The sequence below is a fragment of the Lytechinus pictus genome, chromosome 16, assembly GCF_037042905.1.
Source record: "Lytechinus pictus isolate F3 Inbred chromosome 16, Lp3.0, whole genome shotgun sequence".
NCBI classification, from domain to species: Eukaryota; Metazoa; Echinodermata; class Echinoidea; order Temnopleuroida; family Toxopneustidae; genus Lytechinus; species Lytechinus pictus.
Window position 1 is genome coordinate 8,637,088 of NC_087260.1, and position 25,221 is coordinate 8,662,308.

Consider the following 25,221-nt stretch of genomic DNA (forward strand, 5'->3'; position numbering starts at 1 on the left):
GTCATAGTAATCCATGTGAAAACGGCTGGTGTGAGGAGACTATGATCGGTTTCAAATGCCATAGTCGAGCAGAGAATTCTGGTAGGTGATAATTGAATGTTTTGATTTGACAAGAATCTTGTCATCTTTACCAGAAAAGTGTGGACTTGTGTACGTATCTATAAGGGAGGTTTGGACAACATCACTACACGGGATGAAAATCACATACATGATAGCAAAGCCTAGATGTTCTTTAAAACAAAAATCAACGTAAATGACAAAACAGAATGAAATTTAAGCTAATATTAATTTTAAAGGAACTATGTATATATATCTGTTTGTGGATCACAATTCAAACATTTATGAGGGCCTCTTGAAAATAGCCGTTAAAGTAGAAATCTCCAATGGATGATGAAATAGAATAAACACTGGTAAGTACCATTGTTTGTCTATACCTCTATATACATTATGGAAACATAATAAATGTGACATTTCCACTGTTAAAAAAATACACTTTTGTAGAAATGACACGTATTGCCATGGCAACCAGAGGGAGTGAATCATGCGGCGAGGGCTTCAATCTCAACTACACCATACCAATGTTTGAGATCTGTCCACAAATGCTTGGTGAAAATGGCGAGGTGAGGCCAAGTATCCCGAAGATGATTCCATCTTCCCTACCACAGGGACACGGATGCGAGAGCCAACCCAAGAAGCGAGTGTCAGGACATCGAATATGTCGACTCCCAGGAAAGTTAAAGACTCATGTTCAGTCTTGAACATTATTTCAATTCTGATGAATTGATCAAGATATTTTGGGTAGTTTGCTCCCTGGGGTGGTCCCTGGGGCCGGTTGTCAAATAGGTCCGGAGGGGGAGGTCATTGGACCCCGTGGGTCAGATTAGTCCGTGGTGTCAGATTGTTCCTCAGGGGTAAGATTGGACCCCGAGGATCAGAAGTTGGTCCCTGGGGTTAGATTGGTCCTCAGGGGTCAGACTCGACTCGAAGGTCAGATACTTTTCATGCTTGTGGCCACAATAAGTATTAATTTCTTCAATTGAACCCATTTAATACTTGCATTTTAATAAATTTCAATAAAAAAAACAATATTCATTGAAAAACGACTAGAATGCAAATGATTTCCATTAGAAAAAAATGTAGCTTGATCTTTCCACGTTCTTTTCATCTTTTTTCGTATTTAAACTTAACAATATTAAGTACCCATTTTTTTTTATTTTCAAGGGGGATCCACATTTTACAAGCATTGCTTTATTGTATCCCCTCATTTTCATTTCCATATGCTATATTTTTTACTGCGTTTTAAAATGTTAATCAATTCATTTTAATCTCATTTATATAACTTTCTTTGGATGGAAATGAAATATAGAATTGAATTATTTCATGGAATTGAATTGAATTATCTATCACTTTAAGAAATTAAACTAGAAACTATTAATACGCCAACACGTACATACGTGATTTCTTTTTCTTTTTACAGATTGTCATAGTAATCCATGTGAAAACGGCTGGTGTGAGGAGACTATGATCGGTTTCAAATGCCATAGTCCAGCAGAGAATTCTGGTAAGTGATGATTAAATGTTTTGATTTGACAAGAATCTTGTCATCTTTACCAGAAAAGTGTGGACTACGTATATCTTTATTGGAGGTTTGGACGTCATCACTACACGGGATGAAAAACAAATACATGATAGATTGGCCTAGATGTTCTTTAAAAAAATCAACGTACATGACCCAAAAAGGAATGAAATATACAACAATAGTGTATTTATTGCATTAACAAACTGGGGGTACAAGTAAAAATTTGGAGGGGAGGGGCACTTTGTTTTACCGAAAAAGGCTAAAGAAAACTTACATTAAATTGTGCATTCTTGCACACTTTATCGATGGGTTTTCCTGGTCTTAGCACTTATGCTAAGTAAGGAAATTCAAAGTAGTTAATAGGAAGATTATCAGTCGTGTCAGTAATGAATTTTAATCAGGGAGTAGCGTAGATAGGCCTATTGGCTGTCTGCTACTTCCTCCCATTTATTGCCTTAATATGTAATTTGTTATTTTGTCCACATTTTACAATTCATGTTATTTTATTCTATTAAGGAATCATTTGATTGATTGATTGATCTCCATATACTGTATCGTATTTGTAATATATAGAGATGTGAAATAAATGAATTTTGATAAACGGCGATAAGAGCACCCCACTTCTCTATGTTTTAATAGGGCCTACTTTAAGTCATATAGTCACCATAATTAATGGGGGGTTTCTCTCTCTCTCTCTCTCTCTCTCTCTCTCTCTCTCTCTCTCTCTTGCAGCCACTCTCCCTCGTTCTGTGACGACTACCATGACTACAAGACAGAACGTTGACACCAAAAACATCACATCACCTTCTTCTCCAGAACCCGAGACCACCTCTCGCAAACCACAAACCACTCTACCAAGTAAGTCCAAGGTCCCGTAACACAAAGATTAGTGATTAATCTTACGCTTGATTTTCATGATTAATTGTACATTGTACTCAATGTAATCAATCGTTAAAAAATGTTCTACGATGAATGCTGAGGTTTGTGTTACCGCCCCAAGATTAAGGTTCAAACAACAATGATAATGCATTAACTATAATTATCTACTGCAGCCACTCTCCCTCGCTCTGTGACGACTACCATGACTACAAGACAGAACGTTGACACCAAAAACATCACATCAACTTCTTCTCCAGAACCCGAGACAACCTCTCCCAAACCACAAACCACTCTACCAAGTAAGTCCAAGGTCCCGTAACACAATGATAAGTGATTAATCTTACGCTTGATTTTCATGATTAATTGTACATTGTACTCAATGTAATCAATCGTTAAAAAATGTTCTACGAAGAATGCTAAGGTTTGTGTTACCGCCCCCAGATTAAGGTTCACACAACAATGATAATGCATTAACTATAATTATCTACTGCAGCCACTCTCCCTCGTTCTGTGACGACTACCATGACTACAAGACAGAACGTTGACACCAAAAACATCACATCAACTTCTTCTCCAGAACCCGAGACAACCCCTCCCAAACCACAAACCACTCTACCAAGTAAGTCAAGGGTCCCGTAACACAATGATAAGTGATTAATCTAACGCTTGATTTTCATGATTAATTGTACATTGTTCTCAATGTAATCAATCTTTAAAAAATGCCATACGAAGAGTGCTGATGTTTGTGTTACCGCCCCAAGATTAAGGTTCAAACAACAATGATAATGCATTAATTATAATTATCTACAGCAGCCACTCTCCCTCGTTCTGTGACGACTACCATGACTACAAGACAAAATGTTGACACCAAAAACATCACATCAATGTCTTCTCCAGAACCCGAGACAACCTCTCCCAAACCACAAACCACTCTACCAAGTAAGTCCAAGGTCCCGTAACACAAAGATTAGTGATTAATTGTACATTGTACTCAATGTAATCAATCGTTAAATAATGCTCTACGAAGAGTGCTGAGTTTTGTGTTACCGCCCCCAGATTAAGGTTCAAACAACAATGATAATGCATTAACTATAATTATCTACTGCAGTCACTCTCACTCGTTCTGTGACGACTGCCATGACTACAAGACAGAACGTTGACACCAAAAACATCACATCAACGTCTTCTCCAGAACCCGAGACAACCTCTCCCAAACCACAAACCACTCTACCAAGTAAGTCCAGGGTCCCGTAAAACAAAGATTAGTGATTAATTGTACATTGTACTCAATGTAATCAATCGTTAAAAAATGTTCTATGATGAATGCTGAGGTTTGTGTTACCGCCCCCAGATTAAGGTTCAAACAACAATGATAATGCATTAACTATAATTATCTACTGCAGTCACTCTCACTCGTTCTGTGACGACTGCCATGACTACAAGACAGAACGTTGACACCAAAAACATCACATCAACGTCTTCTCCAGAACCCGAGACAACCTCTCCCAAACCACAAACCACTCTACCAAGTAAGTCCAGGGTCCCGTAAAACAAAGATTAGTGATTAATTGTACATTGTACTCAATGTAATCAATCGTTAAAAAATGTTCTATGATGAATGCTGAGGTTTGTGTTACCGCCCCCAGATTAAGGTTCAAACAACAATGATAATGCATTTACTATAATTATCTACTGCAGTCACTCTCCCTCGCTCTGTGACGACTACCATGACTACAAGACAGGACGTTGACACCAAAAACATCACATCAACGTCTTCTCCAGAACCCGAGACAACCTCTCCCAAACCACAAACCACTCTACCAAGTAAGTCCAGGGTCCCGTAACACAAAGATTAGTGATTAATTGTACATTGTACTCAATGTAATCAATCGTTAAAAAATGCTCTACGAAGAAGAGCAAAATTAAGGTTCAAACAACAATGATAATGCATTAACTATAATTATTTAATGCAGCCACTCTCCCTCGTTCTGTGACGACTGCCATGACTACAAGACAGAACGTTGAAACCAAAAATATCACATCAACTTCTTCTCCAGAACCCGAGACAACCTCTCCCGAACCACAAACCACTCTACCAAGTAAGTCCAAGGTCCCGTAACACAAAGATTAGTGATTAATTGTACATTGTACTCAATGTAATCAATCGTTAAAAAATGTTCAACGAAGAATGCTGAGTTTTTTGTTACCGCCCCCAGATTAAGGTTCAAACAACAATGATGATGCATTAATTATAATTATCTACTGCAGCCACTCTCCCACGTTCTGTGACGACTGCCATGACTACAAGACAGAACGTTGACACCAAAAACATCACATCAACTTCTTCTCCAGAACCCGAGACAACCTCTCCCAAACCACAAACCACTCTACCAAGTAAGTCCAGGGTCCCGTAACACAATGATACGTGATTAATCTTACGCTTGATTTTCATGATTAATTGTACATTGTACTCGATGTAATCAATCGTTAAAAAATGCTCTACGAAGAATGCTGAGGTTTGTGTTACCGCCCAAAGATTAAGGTTCAAACAACAATGATAATGCATTAACTATAATCATCTACTGCAGTCACTCTCCCTCGCTCTGTGACGACTACCATGACTACAAGACAGAACGTTGACACCAAAAACATCACATCAACTTCTTCTCCAGAACCCGAGACAACCTCTCCCGAACCACAAACCACTCTACCAAGTAAGTCCAAGGTCCCGTAACACAATGATAAGTGATTAATCTTACGCTTGATTTTCATGATTAATTGTACATTGTACTCAATGTAATCAATCGTTAAAAAATGCTCTACGAAGAGTGCTGAGTTTTGTGTTACCGCCCCTAGATTAAGGTTCAAACAACAATGATAATGCATTAATTATAATTATCTACTGCAGCCACTCTCCCTCGTTCTGTGACGACTACCATGACTACAAGACAGAATGTTGACACCAAAAACATCACATCAACTTCTTCTCCAGAACCCGAGACAACCTCTCCCAAACCACAAACCACTCTACCAAGTAAGTCCAATGTCCCGTAACACAATGATAAGTGATTAATCTTACGCTTGATTTTCATGATTAATTGTACATTGTACTCAATGTAATCAATCGTTAAAAAATGCTCTACGAAGAATGCTGAGTTTTGTGTTACCGCCCCTAGATTAAGGTTCAAACAACAATGATAATGCATTAATTATAATTATCTACTGCAGCCACTCTCCCTCGTTCTGTGACGACTAACATGACTACAAGACAGAATGTTGACACCAAAAACATCACATCAACTTCTTCTCCAGAACCCGAGACAACCTCTCCCAAACCACAAACCACTCTACCAAGTAAGTCCAAGGTCCCGTAACACAATGATAAGTGGTTAATCTTACGCTTGATTTTCATGATTAATTGTACTCAATGTAACCAATCGTTAAAAAATGCTCTACGAGGAATGCTGAGTTTTGTGTTACCGCCCCTAGATTAAGGTTCAAACAACAATGATAATGCATTAATTATAATTATCTACTGCAGTCACTCTCCCTCGCTCTGTGACGACTACCATGACTACAAGACAGAATGTTGACACCAAAAACATCACATCAACTTCTTCTCCAGAACCCGAGACAACCTCTCCCAAACCACAAACCACTCTACCAAGTAAGTCCAAGGTCCCGTAACACAATGATAAGTGATTAATCTTACGCTTGATTTTCATGATTAATTGTACATTGTAATCAATAGTTAAAAATGTTCTACGATGAATGCTAAGGTTTGTGTTACCGCCCCCAGATTAAGGTTCTAGACTAATGTTCTTAATATCCTTTGGATTGAACATAACCTTGTACACCAGTGCTTCCACAACTTAAAACTTAAATTCCTTTTTGAGCTTCGAAAATTCCTTAGATTTGGTTACAATTCCTTGTATTGATTTTATATATATATATTTATATATATATATATATATATTTGTGTGTGTGTGTGGGTGAGGGTGTGTGTGAGGGTGTGTGTGAAGGAGGGTGAGGGTGCGTGTGTGTGTGAGGGTGTGTGTGTATGTGTATGTATTGTCTTATATTTTAACAGATTATTATTAAAATGATATTTTACCCCCTTCCCCCATTCTTTTTTTTTTTTGGGGGGGGGGGTTCATGCCCCAACCCTCTCACTCATCTGTAGGGGAGTGTTGTGTGGTACAAAACTTAATTTTATTTCTAGTATTCCGACCTGAAAACGGGGCATTATTAATAAGCTCTATGATAATAGCATGCTTATTTAATTTTAATAATCGATCAATCGATCCCAGTCAAAGGGGGCAGTTTAAGGATCAATAATTTTACAAGGACTCATGCAGAATAATGCGAGGGCGTAGCGCTAGCAGATTTTTTTTTATATCCAAAAATGATATATTATTCAAAATTATTCAATTATATATTATTCAAAAAAAAAAAAAAAAATATCCAGCACTATCTTTTATCATTGACAATAACCATATAATCGTGATGCGTACGTCTTTACGGTTTCGCTAGGCTGATATCCAGCCTTGTATTAGGTGAAAATTGCACATTTTCTCATATTTATTTCATTATAGTTTATTTTCCTAGATTTTTACTTTGATTTCCTTGAACATTTTTTGACTTTTTTCATTTTTCCTCGCAATTCCTTGAATTTTCAAAATTCCTTGGAAAAATCCTTGCGGTGTCAAAAATTCCGTCATATTCCCCAAAACAAGGAAAATTTCTTGCATGTTGAAGCACTGTTGTACACTGTCAAAACGCTGCTTTGAAATTTTAAGCACATTGATTTAGCCCGTCACTATGGCAACTATTGTTTATCTTTAAGACAATCTGTTTGAACTTTTAAACAAGTTGAAATTTTAGATTTTTGGGGGAAGTATAAACAATTGCTTAAAACTGTTAAAAAAATGGATGTTAGAAAGACGGGCTTAAACTTCCTATTGGAACTTTTAGACAACGTGAAAAAGTCATTTAAACTTTTGAACAAGTCGATTTAAAATGTTTAACAGTTGTTTAACATACAAAAAATAGTTGTTAGAGTGACGGGCTTAAACAAGGTGCTTATCATTTTAAACAGCGTTTCTACAGTAAATGGAGTAAATATTACATGATATGATTTTAGGCCTGTAACTTATAATTTGTGACCGATTTGCGGGTGTTTAAAAGAAGGACTGAACAACAAAAATAAGTTATTCAAATGCATTATACATTCAATTTGATATATCTCATCCTATACAGCGATTGTAACAAATTATACGTCACAAATATCCTCGACCATCAAATCGGAGTCTACAGAAGCTTGGACCACCATATTTAACCCTAACACCAGTCAACCAAGTAGGTTTTGTTTAATCAAGGTTTTGATTATCATTAAGAGAGAAAGAAAGAAAAAAAAACTATAATAAAAGAAAGAACATGTAACAGCACAAAGGGATAGTAGGCAGGTAAACCTATTTAAGAGATCTTGGAGATTTTTCCTGAAAATTACTTTGTCCAAGAAGAGTTCAAAAGAAAATTCGATCTTGAGGTCCAATGACAGCGCACATGCCATTCACCCATCGAAAACACAAAAGGTTATTTTTTATTCCATTCTGCTCTTTCTATTCTAGGCCTTAATGCCTGTGACCTCAAGCCTTGTAGAAATGGAGGTACTTGCTCAAGCACAGCACCGTCGATGTATAAGTGCACATGTAACGCAGGACACACTGGAACGCACTGTGAATTTCGTAAGTATGCAATTGAGAAAAAAGATTTCCTCCCTTAAAAAAAGTGAATAAAATCTCGGAATAAATTCACTAGATTAAGAGAGAATTTCTCTTGTTTGGTAACTTTAATCCCTTCAACATTTGAAATTTATGTTAACTATAAATTCACAAGACACTACCAACGGAGTGAAAAGCGATTGAAAATTCACTCTTTTTTCTTTTAGAGAGAGATAGAGAGAGAGTCATTTTACATATCCTGTGGAGGAGGGGCACTCAAGTATAATGGCAAAATGGGTATATGAAGCCCTTCGGACCCCCTTTTATACGTCTTGCCAACTGTTCCTAAGATTGAGCAACCCGTTCTCCCCCGTTTGCAGGGTACGCATTTTCAGGCGTCAGTACTCACCGCCCCCCCCCCCTCTCATTTCATGAAGTTAAATTCTAGTTACCAAGCTATGGTGGCCCTGAAGGGACATCGCAAATAGACCAAATCGCGAATATTCACGACGAAATTCACGACGTCGCCAATTTCGTCGTGAATTTCGTCGTCAATTTGAATATTCACGCCGAAATTGGCGACGTCGTGAATTTCGTCGCCAATTTCGTCGTGAATTTGTTTTGCTTGCCTGGGCGGTATGCGGATTGAAACCAATTCGTCTGCTGCGAATTCCTCCACTCACAACAGGGTCTACATTCATTTAGTCTAATGCAATTCTGTCCATTAACTTTTCGCCTAACAACCATATGGTCCAATAACCATTTGGTCCAGTCATCACTTCGTCTAATCACCAGTTCGTCTATGACAATTTCGTCTCATAACTAGTTGGTCTAATATCAATTTTATTTTCCTTAATTTCACCCAATTAACACTTAGTTCAATTAGACCAAATGGCATATGGAATAAATGGCAATTGGACCAACTTGGTTATTAGACGAAATGGCAGTTAGACCATGTGGATAGTGGACGAACTAATGGTAGACCAAATGATAGCAGACGAGCTGGCATTAGATCAATTGAAAATAAACCATTGAAACGACAGAATGATGTTCACTGCTATCCATATGCATAGGCGGATCCAGGGGGGAGGGGGCCGAGGCCCCCCCCCCCCCCCCCTATTGGCGGAGCAAAAAAAAGGAAAAAAGGAAAGAAAGAAAAAAAGGAGGGAAAAAAGAGTAGAAAAAAAAGAGAAGGAGACGAGTGAATTAAGTAAGATGAGGGGAAGACATGGAAATAAAAAGAATCTTTCATGTCACTATATAAAATTTTCGCTCGCGCTTCGCGCTCACATTGCCTGTTGGGTGATTTTCATATCTTGTTCAATATAGAGTTTAAATATCAAGTTTGGAAGTCAATATACAAAACATATTTCATCTTGAAATTCAAAGTTTCATTATTTTGCGTGATTTACCAATTGATTTTTAAAAAGTGCTCTGTAAACATGGTAAATATGAGTTTTTTATGGTCTGAATATTAATATTTTCCGCTCGCGCTGCGCGCTCGCAAATTTCGATTTATCAGGTACCTATTATTTTCGTGTATTCCATAAAGTTTTCAAAATATCCCTTTTCAGGTCTGATTGTCAAAACGTATCAGCTAGCGCTGCACGCTCGCATTTTGATTGTATGTCTCAATATTGATTATACAATCCCTTTTCATGACAATGTATACAAAGATATAGGCTCACAATTTGCGCTCGCATTAATTGTTAAAAATATATTAAATGATGCATCCTATTTATAATTACAAAAGTGCTTGAAATGTCATCAGACTTCGCGCCCTCATTAGGCATTAATGAATAAGATATTAATTTAATAATTGAATTGTCCCTTTTGTTTCATCTCACGCTTAGCAAGAGGAATAGAAAGACAGTCATCATTTTCATATGATGACATGTCCTACATGTCCGAAGGATGTACCTACATATCCTACATTGTCCTATGTCAAAACTCAAAGTAATTATAATGAAAAAATCAGCTCTGTGCAATCCATATCCACCTTACAATTTTCTTACAAAGTGCTTGAAATATAGAGTTGAAATTGACTCTTTTTTTTCAGATCGGAATATCAAATAGTTTAAGCACGCGCTTCGCGCTCGCTTTGATTTTCATGATGAGAGATGTATTTAGAATGCCTAGATTCTAGGTCTAAATATGAAATACGCGCGCGCATGTTTATTCAGATATTCAACTTGTTCTCTATTTAAATCATTATCCAGTTTCAGATCACAATAAAAACAATTTTCTGCTCGCGCTTTTCCTCGCATCATTAATGTAGGAATTACTCATTCTTTTCAAAATTTACAAAACATGAATAGAGTGTCCAGTATTTAGGTCTAAATCTCGATTTTTCCGCTCGCGCTTCGCGCTCGCATCAATTGTCTAGTTATATAGCTATCCTGTTCACGATTACAAAAATTGATTAAAATTTTCCATTCTTTATGTAGAAATGTCAAAATTATCAGCTCGCGCTTCGCGCTCGCATCAATTGTTTATTATATACCTATTCGGTTTAGGTTACAAAAAGTCCTTAGAATTTCCATTCTTTAGGTAAAAATGTCAAAAAAAATCAGCTCACGCATCGCGCTCGCATTATATGATTTTTGAAATATATAACGTCTCCATGACTAACTGCATGCAGTCTTTAACAGGTACCTTTTCCACCAGTTCATTTCTGCTCGCGCTTTGCGTTGGTAGTAATTATTTATTTGCATACACATCTTTTTTAGGAAAACAAACATTGCCCAGAATGTTCAAATTTTAGGGAAAATACATAAGATTTCCAAAAAAATTTAGCTCGCGCTTTGCGCTCACATTATATAAATAAGGATTATGATATTATATATTTATGTTGATTTATAAGAATAAAGCTAAGAAGACCACCCCTTCACAGAAACAAAAAATGATCTTCGAGCGGCCTATCGGGGAAAATATGGCTAAAAAATAATTCCGGCCCCCCCCCCTATTGGCGAAGGCTGGATCCGCCCCTGGAACACCTAACAGGCAATGCGAGCGCGAAGCGCGAGCGAAAATTTTATATAGTGACATGAAAGATTTTTTTTATTCTTCCCCGCATCTTATTTTTTTCACTCGTCTTCCTCCTCTTCTTTTTTTTCTCTTCTCTTTTCCCTCCTTTTTTTTTTCTTTCCTTTTTTCCTTTTTTTTTGCTCCGCCAATAGGAGGGGGGCGGGCTTCTTAGGCCCCCCTCCCCCCTGGATCCGGCTATGCATATGGATAGCAGTGGACATCGTTCTGTCGTTTCAATGGTTTATTTTCAATTGGTCAAATGCCAGCTCGTCTGCTATCATTTGGTCTACCATTAGTTCGTCCACTTTCCACATGGTCTAACTGCCATTTCGTCTAATAACCAAGTTGGTCCAATTGCCATTTATTCCATATGCCATTTGGTCTAATTGAACTAAGTGTTAATTGGGTGAAATTAAGGAAAATAAAATTGATATTAGACCAACTAGTTATGAGACGAAATGGTCATAGACGAACTGGTGATTAGACGAAGTGATGACTGGACCAAATGGTTATTGGACCATATGGTTGTTAGGCGAAAAGTTAATGGGCAGAATTGCATTAGACTAATTGAATGTAGACCCTGTTGTGAGTGGAGGAATTCGCAGCAGACGAATTGGTTTCAACCCGCATACCGCCCAGGCAAGCAAAACAAATTCACGACGTCGTTAATTTCGTCGTGAATAATTTGCGACGAAATTCACGATGTCGTGAATTTCGTCGCCAATTTCGTCGTGAATATTCAAATTGACGACGAAATTGGCGACGTCGTGAATTTCGTCGCCACTTTCGTCGTGAATATTCGCGATTTGGTCTATTTGCGATGTCCCTTCAGGGCCACCATACCAAGCTGCACCCCTGACCCAGATACATTATTTGCCGTCGATAGACGTGAATATGGTAGTTTATTTATGACAATTTTCTGTCCTTATTGTTCATTATTGCAGTTATCTGTCCTGAAAAGTGGTTTTACTACGGAAACAAGTGCTACTACGTATTTCTGCATCAACACACAACATGGACCGTGGCTATTCGAGCGTGTAGCTCTCTGACAGTGCGGTTTTATGGCGAGGCCGTGAATCGGCGACCATCGATGCTTTTTCCAGAGAGTCAAGACGAAGCCGATGAAGTGGTTCAACGATTTCCCGGCGAGGATGGAGCGGGAAGGATTTGGATCAATTGCAATGACATGCACACTGGAGGGGTATGGATATGTGAGAAAGACGCGAACGGGACAATTTCAACTTACAGGAGTAAGTCTGACACTTTGTAACCTTAATCAACCCCTTTTTTGCAGGACGAAGATTTTTTTTCATCTTCCCTTGGTTCTGTTTGTTTAACAAATAATCTATTTAATTATATAGGCATGCTCTGTGTTTGGAGCGTGCTTTCTTGCCTAAACTGTTGTTATACTAATTTAGTCATCATCATAGCCAGTTCTCACATTTTTCCGTTGTGATCTTATCTTTATTTCAGATTGGCACACTACTGAGCCAACCGGGAACGGTGATACTGCCTACCAACTAAATTATTCTAGTGAGGTCAAATGGTTCAATTTCAACTATCACGCCAAAGCATCCATTCCTCAAACCGTGTGCCAAGTCATTCTGTGAACAGCAAATATTGACCAAGAGATAAAACTACTTTATTGCAGTTTTATCGATTCATATTTCTTAATTTCACCAGTCATTTAGGTCTCCAGCATTGTCATACTTGACACACCAGAAAATGATTATAGATTCTTTTTTGTTATGTTTCAATTCAGTAGGTTTGGAAAAGGTTTGTTTTCGTGTATTCATGGCCGTACGCGGATTTTTTTTTTTACTTTTTTTCCTGGAGGCGGGACGCATTGAACAAAAATCGAAAAAAAAAAGTACAAAGCGAGAGCGTGAAGTAAACGAGCCTGTCATGGGAACGCTCAAATTGCATTTTCTAAAGTGAAATTGAAGGATTTCGTGCCCACTTTTGGAGAATTTTGTTAGTCCTTTCATTAAAAAAAAGTTCTCAAGAATTCTGGGGGTGCATCTGCCCCCTCTCCCTCCGCTGCCTGCAGCCGTTCGTGTGTGTCTGTGAGGTTGGGTGTGTGTGCGTGTGCGTAGGAGTGTGTGGGGGAGTAGTGAGGGGGGGTAAGGGTGGGTGGATGTTTGTTTGTTTGTGTGTAGGAGTAATCTTGCCTGGTGTTTTATCGACTCTGGTAATAGGTAACGGCACTGTGATTACTCATTCCTTTTGAACGATTTCTATTCATAACAATAATATAAATAACCATAATTGCGACAACGATAATGACAAAAGTAGAAGTAACAACTATATTGATGATGATACATCGTCACCATTATAGCAATAATGAAAATACCAACAAAAATAACTATGATGATAAGAGTTGATTGTAATTTTTTTTCGCAAATTCTGATACAGTAAGATATTCGACACAATTATGTATCTGCATATTTTGCTTATTATTGCTTTAAATGGAAATAATTTTTGAAAAATATATAATAGAGCTAAGTATGTTAATAATGATAATTAAAGTATAATGATAACGATGATGATGCATTTGGCTGTTAGACCAGGGGCCCGTTGCAGAAAGAGTTGCAATCAATCGCAACTCTAAAAATCACGCGCAACTTGATTTTCAACCAATTAACAGCGCGCATTTGGGACTTGCGATTGATTTTTTGACTTGCGTTTAAACGCAACTCTTTCTGCAACGGACCCCTGCTGGCATTTGTCCACTTGGCGCAATGTCAAATGGCAATTCGCCGGTAAGATCATGTGTTTCCCGTGTTTGCGAAAGCACGAATACTAAATATGCCAGTATAGACGGCAAAGTCGTGTATATTTTGTAGTTTCCACATCTTTCGAAACGGCAATTTAGTTGTATATTTAACCAAGACACTCTCAGAAAGAGCTGCATTTTATTTTACATCATTATAATCTATTTGTACATACACCATCATAAACAATAGACTATTAAGTTGAGTTAACGATATAGCAACGATCTAGACAATCAAGTATTATTTTTGTAATACTTACAATCGAGGCTTTTAGTGCACCATTTGAGGCTAAGATGAATTCATTTGATATCAGAATTTAAGTATGTTCTTCTTCATTACAAATATAATTTATAAAAATAAAAAAACGTATTTTATTCTTCAAAATAAACATCTGAAAATAGAAATATAATCAAAATAATTAAATTATAAACATTAAATTCTAAACGAAAAGGTCATTACAATTAAAATTGAGGTAAAGACATTTTATGTAATGGAAATATTCATTAAACAATCTTACAGTCGTAGTTATAACATGCTAATTACCCAGCATAACATCTTTGAAGTTATAAGACAATATTTACATTGGCTTGTCACTTTTCAAATTATATTGTTCATTCAACAGTTGAAAGATTGGATGAGTGACATTCGTTTCCTAATTTCATATCCAACCTTTGATAGGATAAAGTTGAAACGAACAGATTTAACGGAAGATCTAACTATTTAAAGGGGTAAAATGCAAAATTCGAAAAAGGTTTTCACTCCTCAATACTTTCTTGCTTATTTAACCTTTCATTTTTAGCGTGTTGCATTACCAGTTTTCTAACTCCCTTAATAATGGGATAAACTGATTGAGTATAAAAACGAAGTACGATCAATTCTGTAACACCACTCTAAGCAATATTTCATTTTATACAAGCATAGCTGATTAAAAGAAATATCAAGTAGATTTGTCCAATTTGGATACTTGTTGTGTTTTCTTTTAACAGTTCACATAATTATACTAGATGTAACCTGGTTTTGTTTCGTTATCAATCAAGTAAGGTTCCTTTTTTGATCTTGGTAAGAATTTGAAGACAGAAAGAGAAGAGTTGAATCTGTTGGGATTCGATCTATACTCTTGGAACGAGTTCAGATTTTCAGGCTCGAACTCATGGATCGAGTGGGTAGAAGAATGTGCAGGCGAGGAAGATTGGGACGATTTGCGTGAAGACAGCGATGATTTTGAAGTAGGACTGCGATGTGATAGGGAGCTGGCTGGGCACGATTCAAAACCGGATGAGGATGATAAGGACATTGGCGAGGACGATGATGACGGAGACGTCGTCGATGGCATGGAGGATAGTTGTGACCTTTGAGATGATTGATTATGCCCGGACGAACTAGGAGATTCTTTTTCGTCACGGCATGACGTCTCTGTCCCTGCTAATCTCAGATCATGTGGGTTTAAATTTACAGTACAACGAGTGTCTAAAGGTGATGGACACGTCATCGGTGACGACGACGATGGCATTGTAATACGTAACGATTGTCCACGAGAGAATTCGCTTCCTCGTCGACGCGGCGGTAGTCGAAGTCGCAACTGCTTCATCGCCCAATCATCCAGACGAGTCTTTCCTTTTTGCTTCCATTTTATGCATTCGACATCACTGAGGACGTGATTGATCAGCTCTGCGTTCGAATCGGTGTTCGACAAGGAAGTCGGTCCTGAGTCTCGGTAGAGGAGGGGGATGAGGTGTGGGTGCATGGTGTCCAATGCGTAATGGAGTTCAAATAAATGCCACTGATTTTCTGGAATACTGTCATCTGACAGTTTCACTGAAGATGATGGCGACGTTGATGATGATGGATTACTTGCCGATGTCAATTGCGATGACGAGGTCGATGATTGCGTGTAGAAATCAGCAGATAATACCACGATACATCGCCGGCTTTTCGTCATTGCTTCAATTATTTCCTCGCTTTCAACTGAGGATACAAGATTACAAGACGTACAAAAGAGATTAATGTTTCATCTTGGATTCTTCAAAATCATATGCCACAGAAGGGCTTCCAAAATTGCTGAATAAAAGAAGCATGATCATAAAAGCCTTTACGTGAAAATGAAGGAACATACAGTTCCTAATCTGTCAGAAAGGTTATTTAATAAGGCAAGTATATTTTAGCTGATTCCCATATCATATACAGTAAATTTAATACATTACTAAGGACGCGGCGCGCTACCTCGTATCAATCAATAAGATTGCGCGTTACATACAATGCGCGCGTCGTCGTAATTATAATCATGACCAAGGCAGGATGTTCAGTAATACCTGATTACCCTTACATCCAAGTTTCATGAACTAGGTCCATATACTTTCTAAGTTATTATGTCGTTTCAAACACTTAACCTTAGGTTAAGATTTGATGTTGACGCCGCCGTCGGAAAAGTCTCGCTCTGCTATGCAGGCGAGACAAAAATCAGCAATTAAAAAAAAGAAAAAAGCAAATTATACGAACATAAAGAGGTTGTTGACTTATACTAGGCAAAAAAACTAATTGAAATTCGGTCACTGCAAAAGTGTGTTGAAATTGGAATTAAATGGGTTTTTTTTAAAGTAAATTTACTAAATTACTAAGAACGCGGCTCGCTACCTCTTATCAATCAATAAGATTGCGCATCACATTCAATGTGCGCGTCGTCGTAATCATAATCATGACACTATGGCCCATATTCTGAAGTCGAGTTTAATTTAAACACAGGTTTAAAGTTGTGGTTTAACTATGGATAGCCAATGGTGGTATAATTTCAATGTATCAACTCGTTTTTTCTCAAATCATTCTTAACTGCTTCGGAAGGATAAATAAATAGACTTCTTCGCCATTCACGAGCTAGGAAAGAGCACAGTTAACATAGGAAACATACAATATAAGGAAATTTCTTACCCTTTTGGCTTTCCATAATTTTAGCACAGAGTTAGACCATGGTCTAAGTTAAACCTGACTTCAGAATACGGGCCTATGTCACATTTACCTCTTGTGAAACACCCCCCCCCCCCTTAATTAATGTAATTATATCATGATTGTAATAAAGAGCTGAACCCACCAGAACCAAATAATTTATCTCTCTCATGGATGTATAGCTTATAGTGATCCGTCAAACTGGGACAAAGAATGTTCTCAACAAAGGACCTATCCTCGCCCTCATAGCACGAAACGATGTAAGCGTCGTAGAGTTTGTCATCAATTTCTGTTGAATAAGATACAGAGAGAAAATTATAATAATCATCACCATAATAATAATAATAACGTCATATTCTTAGCCAGGGTAGCCACTTCAGTTCCGAAAACTGTTCTCCCAACGGACCCTGCTTAACACGATAACGTTATTATTACCCCTGCTTCAGCATCGGCTACCTTGATCGGGCGCTCGAGCATTCGAGGAATTGTCTCATACAGATTACCCATTTACTACACCTGGGTGGAGAGTGGCAAATGTAGATTAACCCCTTGCCAAAGAACGCGAGTTGGGATTCGAACCCGGATAGATATATTGGAAAGAGAGGGACAGGATATGAATGTTATAAGAGGAAGGGGAAAAAGACAGAGAGGGAGAAAATAGACAACGAATGAGGTAGTATACAGACACAAAAGCAGTATAGTTATATGATATATTAACTTTAATATAATTATATTCATTCCATTCTATCTAAAACATAATATACACATAATAACAAGTGGACCGCCTCTGGCAGTCTCGCCTGCATTACGCGATTCGATGTAGCAGCAGTGCTGACTTTGAAAACAGCTATTGAATAATTACTGACAAAAGAAAACATTCATATGATAATAAAATACTATGTCCATTGACCCTAATTAATCTTTGACCTTGGTCATGTGACCTGAAACTCGCACGGGATGTTCAGTGATGCTTGATTACTCTTATGTCTAAGTTTTATGAACTAGATCCATATACTTTCAAAGTTACGATGGAAATTCAACAAATACCCCTAACATGCCCAAAGGTCATTGACCCTAAATGACCTTTGACCATATTCATGTGACCTGAAACTCAAACAGGATGTGAAGTAATACTTCATTATCTTTATGTGTAAGTTTCATGAACTAAGTCTATATACTTTCTAAGTTATGATGTAATTTCAAAAACTTAACCTTAGGTCAAGATTTCGATATTGATTCCCCCAACATGGTCTAAGTTCATTGACCCTAAATGACCTTTGACCTTAATCTTGTGACCTGAAACCAAGGCAGGATGTTTAGTAATACTTGACTACCCTTATTTATGAACTAGGTCTATATACTTTTTAAGTTATGATGTCATTAAAAAACTTAACCTTGATGTTGACGCCGCCGCCGTCGGAAAAGCAGCGCCTATAGTCTCGCTCTGTTATGCAGGCGATACAAAAATCAGCAATTATACCAAAGAAAAATGCAAATTATACGAACATGAAGTGGTTGTTGACTTTTACTAGTCAAAAAATAATCAAATTGAAATTCGTCACTGCAAAAGTATGTTGAAATTGGAATCAAATATGGTTTTTTTTTATAATCGAAATATTTGGATAAGTAATAAACTTACTCGTCATTATAATAGAGAAGAGAAAATTTACAAATTCATTATAAAAGTAATCTTGACACTACAAATTATGGACATTATATTTTGTAGCTTTCAACCCTATCTAGGCCGGGTATTTTGGGAGATCTTTCTATATTAATTTATTTCATGCAAATTGTTGTTAATTATTATGCTTGTTTATGCATAATTAGTATGTAAAATCATACTTTTTCCTCTAACTCCCTAAATAAAGTTCCAAATGTCCTAATTTTTGGTGTAGAAACTCTTTGTGGTGTTTTTAGCAAGTGTACGTAGAAAAATTGCGATATCAGATAATTTGTTATGTATTATATTTTTTCAATTTCTTATGTATTTCTTAGTTTTTCGGACCTTTTGTTTTCACGATGCACTTTGTCGGGGACTATTTTGAGATCATAAACAGCATAAAATAAATCCATTTAGACCAGCAAAACTAAAAATAATCATACATTTATGATTTTTGGTTGAAAACACAATTTGCATTGACTTCGTATACATTGACTTGGTACATTTGTACATTGACTTTGAGCAACCTCGATCTAAATGCACTCACAAAATGTTGTGTAATTTCGGAACCGCGCACCCAGGCGTCGCGAATTTGGTCTCGAAAAGATGCGCAAGACTTGAAAGTAAAAAGTCTGCGAGCGGCGCGGTAAAAAAACTCGCGCGGCGAAAATATTACGCGTATCGTTGACGAGGGCTTCCGAGCCCCCCGGCCTAGATAGGGTTAAAACTGTTAAAATACACTATGCATATCTTTCTACATCAATAGAAAGCTTATTTGAATGACTATTATTACAGTTCCCTATATATAGAGCATAAACTGTAAATGTGTGTTGTAATAACTAGTCAAAATATTGGTATTATCATTAGAAGTACAAATTTCGAAAAAACTAACGGACCAAGTATTGAGCCTTGTGGCACTCCTCAGCTTCTATTATTAATGCTCTAACCAGGTTAAAGTAAGCCGAGGCAGGATCTAACCATATCTATAAAGTATTTTATTATCTTCAATTATTGCGTCAAGCTTTGCTTGTTTAAATCTTTTGGAAAGTCATATTATGTGAGCATTAATTGCAAGACGAAATACAATCAGTTAATGTTGTGTCAACTGATGTATATTCTTTTAACATCCATATATTGACATGAACTTAAATTGAGATTTACATTTATTACCGAGAAAATCATCGAAAAATAATAATTTTCGCGGGTAAAATTAAAACAACGGCTTTATGAGACATTCTTATCTTGAGAAATTAAAAAATATCCCATAATTTGGTGTTTTGTGATCAGCCACACTTTTTTGACAAACCCGAAACGAGTGACGGCTGAATCACATGTGTATGTGCGCCCCCTGTCGGCAGTGTTGTGCCAATGGACTAAACTTTTCCGTTGAGTTAATAAAGTTGAAAACTTTTTTTTTCGGAGAGAAGACTTAATATACTTAAATGTAGAAAGACAGTGAGAAACAACTCCATGAAGAGAGAGAGAGGTGGATCGATTAATAGAATAAAATAAAATTATTGTCTTACCTTCTGTTTCTTGTTTGGCGTGTTGGTCATGAAACAGAAGTTTGATGTCTGTGCCATATCGTTTCCATGACAACATGAAAAGGAGTACGACGATGATCATTGTCACAACCAAGATCACTACGGTAGAAGTATTTGTGACAACAAGAGGCTCTTCCGTAGTTGCTGTTGGAAAGCATATAAATCAAACATATAAAAAATATAAATAGCATATAGAAAACGAAACAAATAAAACCTACCATGCAAAGGCCACTCCGTTTTGGAACTCACTTCCTGCTAATAAATTTCCTTTAGCTCCCAACATGGACAGATGTGATATTGATTTAGTTTTATACAACCTTTCTACTATTTATTGTAACTGTGGTTTATGTGCTAAATATGGGTCATTTTTCATTATTTTATGATGGCAACACCATGCCCAAAGAACAAACGACCAAAAAAAATAAGGTAATTAACCCACGAAAAAAAAAAAGTTGTGAAATTTAAAAGTTGCGCTTATTTTTCACAAAATAGTTATATGCACAGTTTAGTCACATGCAAATGAGAAAATCGACGATGTCCCCCACTCACTCACTATTACCTATTGCTTTTTATTGTTTTGATTATACAATATTTATTTTTTTTACAGATTTGGCAATAAGAACCATCTTGACTGAACCATAACAAGATAAACAATGATAATTCCACATGTTCAGGGAGAAATAAGCCTTTTTTTAACAGGACAATCGTGATTAAATTTGAATATTTCATATTTCATGTAATAAAATACAAAAGAAATAGTGAGTGAGTGATGTCATCAGTTCCCTCATCTGCATACCGACCGGGATGTGAATATAACTATTTTGTGAAATTAAGCAAAACTTTAAAATGTCATAACTTTCTTATTTTACATTCGATTTCGATGAAATTTTCAGTGTTATGCTTGTTTTATTTTTCTCTTTTTATTCAAATCAACTTTTGCTTGGAGTGGACTTGTCCTTTAATTTCAACAAACTAAAAAAAAACACCGTATAAACAAAATGGGGGTATGCTGGTAGAAAGAAGCAGAAAGAATGTCAAACTAAGACACTTTCCCAATCCAGCTAAATTATCATTATTGTACCAAAAAAAAATGATAGGTGAAATGGGCCGGATCTACAAAATTAGTAATTCAAACTCCACTTTAACATCATCGTGATGATAAATAAAGAGGAAATTGTCTAAACATAACCGGATCATCCGGATGTATATATATATATATATAGAATTATGTTCAGACGAGTCAAATAAGGATGAATCCAGACGGAAGGAGGAAGGAAACGTACTGAATTGATATACTCATAACATATAGTTCAAGGTGAGAATTGGATATACAGTCATGTCATCGGGTATTTAACTTTGGGTAAAAGAACCACAGAACAGAAGTGCAGCTGAACCTAAAAAAAAGAAACCTGATTCTCAGTTCTCTTTTCTTTATAAGCAAATTCATTAATCAGTGTAATGAGCCTGGAATAAAAGCTAAACATTTAATTTTAACAAGAACCAGGGGGAAAACCTACATGGACAGAATCGGGGGTGGGGTATGCTGGTAGTAAGACGCAGAAAGAATGTCATTCTTTATATAAGCAAAATTTGTTCTGTGAAAATGAAATAAAGCAAATTTGAATTTGAAATTGAATTCTGATATTTCGTTTTACATCAACATAAATTTCCATTATTCGTCTATATGCCAATAGCTGATATGAGGCGATCACTTCACGCATTAATCCCACTGGCGAAAAGATGGGGGTTTGGGTCCATGGACCCCCCCCCCCCCCAAATAAAAAAGTCATGACAAATGAACAAAATGAGAAATGGAAGAAAAAGGAAGGGGAAAAGGAAAAGTACTATTTTCTAAATATTATGTCAACATCTATCAGTTGGCGCGTCGTGGTCTAGTGGTTCTGACTCTCGCCTTTCAAACAGAGGGTCGTGGATTCGAATCCTAGCCATCATCATGGCGTGTTTTCCTTCAGCAAGAAATTTATCCACACTGTGCTGCACTCGACCCAGGTGGGGTAAATGGGTACCGGCAGGAAGTAACTCCTCAAAAAACTGTGCGCACCAGAATCGGTAGACTAGCTTAGCCAGGGTAATATATGAGCGCCTTGAGCACCTAGCAAGGTGGATACGTGCGCTATACAAATCCTATATTATTATCATTTTATTTATTATCACAAAATAAATGTTTTTTACTTTTGTATTAAAAACTTGATAATTTCGCTCATTCTCGGCATCCAATATGCCGCGTCTGCCATTCCCCTCATTTTTTTTTTTTTTGCTCTTAACGCCACTGATTAATCATGAGGAAGATGGATTTAAAATTTTAATGTCAAAACAAAGTTGCCGCTGAGGAATGGGACAAGATTAAGTGTTAACGATACGACGACTGAGCTAATTCCACAAACAGCTGATCAGCATTATTTTTTTTTGTATTCTTCTTGTTAAAGCCCCCATCACACTTATTCCGAATCAAGCAGAATTGGCCTGAATGAAAGGACGATTGTTTGACCACCAATTGGTCATTTAAATCTACTTCCAACATCGTTCGAGAATACCCCTCGAATGTTTTGAACATGACCAAAACCTTCGGGACGGCCAAAAGAAATGACAAAAATATTTCGAATGCACTCAGAATGCAGTCAGAATATTTAGAATGCCCCTAGAATGTCCAAGAACGTAGCACGAATTATCAATCTGACTCCATTGCGGTTCATTTTGACTAGTGTATGATGATACACCTGGTCAATTTACTGAATTTCAACTCCAGTTTGATGAATTCATAAGTTCCTCCCAAAAATTTCTAGATTTTTTGAATATTTTTTCTTTCCAGCTTCTGCTCGATTCCTGCTGATTCCAAATAAGTGTGACGGGGGTATAAGTTTCTTTCACTTATCACTGAATGAAAATACATTCCGATTCAAACGTGACGTTCTGAGCAAACTGATTCTCCCATACGTGAACGCTTTGCTAGGTATTTGGTATCAAATCAGAGAAGAGATCAAGTCGAGTTAATAATGATAATAATTAATGAATTTGAAATCTATTCTGAAAACAGGTTTCCTTCCTTTTGTAATTACCGAAGAAGTTGAAGACGAAAAAGAAAAGAACGAAAAGAAGGAGGTGGAGAAGAAGAAAACACTCAAAAGAAGATAATAAAAAGAATAAGGAGAGGAAGTACAAGGGAAAGGGAGCTGCAACAGTTACTTCTACAAAAGCAACTAGAAGATGAAAACGTATTTTTTATTAATAAAAGAACAAGTATGAAGGAATCAGTGACAAAGAAAATTATAGGAAAACATGAAAAATTACAATTGAAGTTAGGCCGTCATCGTAAGTGAATCGTAGTTAAAACGGTGTCTTTTTTCGTTAGGTCGTACGGAAATCGTAGTTGGCTTACCAAGCGAGAGTGTTAGGTTGACTTTGGTTACGAATTGTGCAATCCGACATCGTACTTGGTACATTCCTAATGCCTCTTCAGTCACATTCGTGATGTTTAACCATGTAGACAAAATTTTAGGAGGCTTCCTGTAATTATGAATAAATTATTCTGAGTAAAACATTACAAAAATGTAGCTCTTTGATTATTTCTATCATCAACTCTCTCATTGGCTATTATAAAAAAAATTATCATAATAACTGCTTTGTGACAAAATGTGCGAAACTTCGAAATGCAATAACTTTCCTATTCTAAATCCAACTCGGAAGATATTTTCAATTTATCATTGTTCAATTTATTTCTCTGTTTTCTTATGAAATATCCAGGCCCGTGGTCTAAGTCGCTAAGCATTTCACCTCGCGCTTTGCGATTAAATAATTGTTGTTTATTTATATTCCCAGCCTGGTCATGATTACAAACAGCGCTAAGAATATCGAGTTTCAAGGTTAGTATTAGCTTTTATCTGCCGATCGGGGGGAAATGTGGATCAAAATATTTCCGGCCTTCATACTGGCAAAAACCGGATCGAACCTTTAAATAAATTGAACTCCCCCTCCGCCCCCCCCCCCCCCCTGTAAAAAAAAACAATCCTAGCTACGGGGCTGATAGCGTTTGTGGGATAGCGCTTTACCAGCTTAGCAGGGAGTTATCCCAACACTACGCAGGCGCTTTCTGGAGCATTGAGAATCTATTGTCAAAAGCCCTTAATGACAAAAAAGTCTTTGTCGAAAATTGGTGAATCGAAACAGCAGGTTCGTCCTGGACTCTGGACAAACGACATATTTGTGAATTTTCACCAGCTTCAAATCTTAAGACGATGCTGTCCCGGTTCACCAATTTTCGACAAAGACCTCTCAGCTGTTTATTGTGATTTGACGGACAATATATTTACTATGTTGTAGAATATCCGTCCCTGTTGCAGTTGCTAAAACTTCCTAATGATGAGAAAACAAACGGAGCTTACCCGGGACACTTCTTCCTTTGGGTGGTGATTTCATCGTCTTTGCTGCTTCCCTCCGAGAACTCCGTACCAGGCGCGTTATAGAAGTCCACTAACTCGTAACCCTGGATGGTGTCGTTAAACTTTCTCCAACTGTGCTGGAGGAAGGCTCCGGGGCTTCGGTACCTGAACTGGCAGAAGAAAGACGCGGTCCCACCGAGGAGAGCTGTCTGGTTCTTACACACTAGACTGGATGACTGGTACGGGGTGGGCATGTTGAGCCATATACCCTCTGTGGAGACAGAGGGGGGTGGGGAGTGGGGGAAGGAAGGGAAAGGGAGAGGGGAGGGGACGGAGAGAGTTGGAGAGAAAAGAAGAGAAATGTAAAGAGGGAGAGAGAATACAAAATTATTTGGCCTTTTCAATCATGATTGCGATATACTTATTGAAGGCAATGACGGCACACAGGCTATCCTGTTTGGAAGTCATTATACAAAGATTTCAGCTCGCGCTTGAAGTTAGAGAGGTCTATGGAATTAATACGAAAAGTAATTGAAATGTCTAGTTTTCGGGTCCGAATATAATGAAAAAATTGTCAAATCAATTTTCAACATTAGGCCTACTGTTATTCCTTCTTTCGTTGAAAAATTATGACAACATATATCCTTTTTAATGCCTATCCTTCACGACCTCCCTTCCCTCTGCCTCCTCTAGTGTAAGTT

At 37.2% G+C, this 25,221-nt stretch overlaps 2 protein-coding genes across 6 annotated transcripts in view; one reads left to right on the forward strand and one right to left on the reverse strand.

The window, feature by feature from the left end:
* On the forward strand, positions 1 to 14,926 carry LOC135157044 (mucin-2-like). 5 transcript variants are annotated; one of them, XM_064111455.1, is made up of 20 exons: positions 1 to 81; positions 502 to 726; positions 1,475 to 1,561; positions 2,312 to 2,437; positions 2,632 to 2,757; positions 2,952 to 3,077; positions 3,269 to 3,397; positions 3,567 to 3,692; positions 3,862 to 3,987; positions 4,157 to 4,282; positions 4,432 to 4,557; positions 4,727 to 4,852; positions 5,047 to 5,172; positions 5,367 to 5,492; positions 5,687 to 5,812; positions 6,000 to 6,125; positions 7,718 to 7,816; positions 8,089 to 8,205; positions 12,153 to 12,458; positions 12,682 to 14,926. In XM_064111455.1, exons 1-20 carry the CDS (start codon positions 42 to 44, stop codon positions 12,816 to 12,818), a joined length of 2,652 nt encoding a protein of 883 aa, XP_063967525.1. In that variant the 5' UTR covers positions 1 to 41; the 3' UTR covers positions 12,819 to 14,926. The 5 variants fall into 5 exon arrangements, with proteins under 5 accessions (XP_063967525.1, XP_063967526.1, XP_063967529.1 ...); XM_064111456.1 differs by having other exon boundaries at positions 3,272 to 3,397; XM_064111459.1 differs by lacking the exon at positions 5,047 to 5,172.
* LOC129279171 (uncharacterized) overlaps positions 13,576 to 25,221 on the reverse strand; it is a 21,426-nt gene continuing 9,780 nt past the window's right edge. Inside the window, exons 3-7 of the mRNA XM_054915272.2 lie at positions 24,524 to 24,791; positions 23,521 to 23,648; positions 20,106 to 20,267; positions 17,065 to 17,208; positions 13,576 to 15,947 (exon numbers count right to left, since the gene is read on the reverse strand). Of these exons, the coding sequence (XP_054771247.2) occupies positions 14,983 to 15,947; positions 17,065 to 17,208; positions 20,106 to 20,267; positions 23,521 to 23,648; positions 24,524 to 24,791 (1,667 nt within the window). The 3' untranslated portion in view covers positions 13,576 to 14,982. The remainder of the gene's footprint in view (positions 15,948 to 17,064; positions 17,209 to 20,105; positions 20,268 to 23,520; positions 23,649 to 24,523; positions 24,792 to 25,221) is intronic.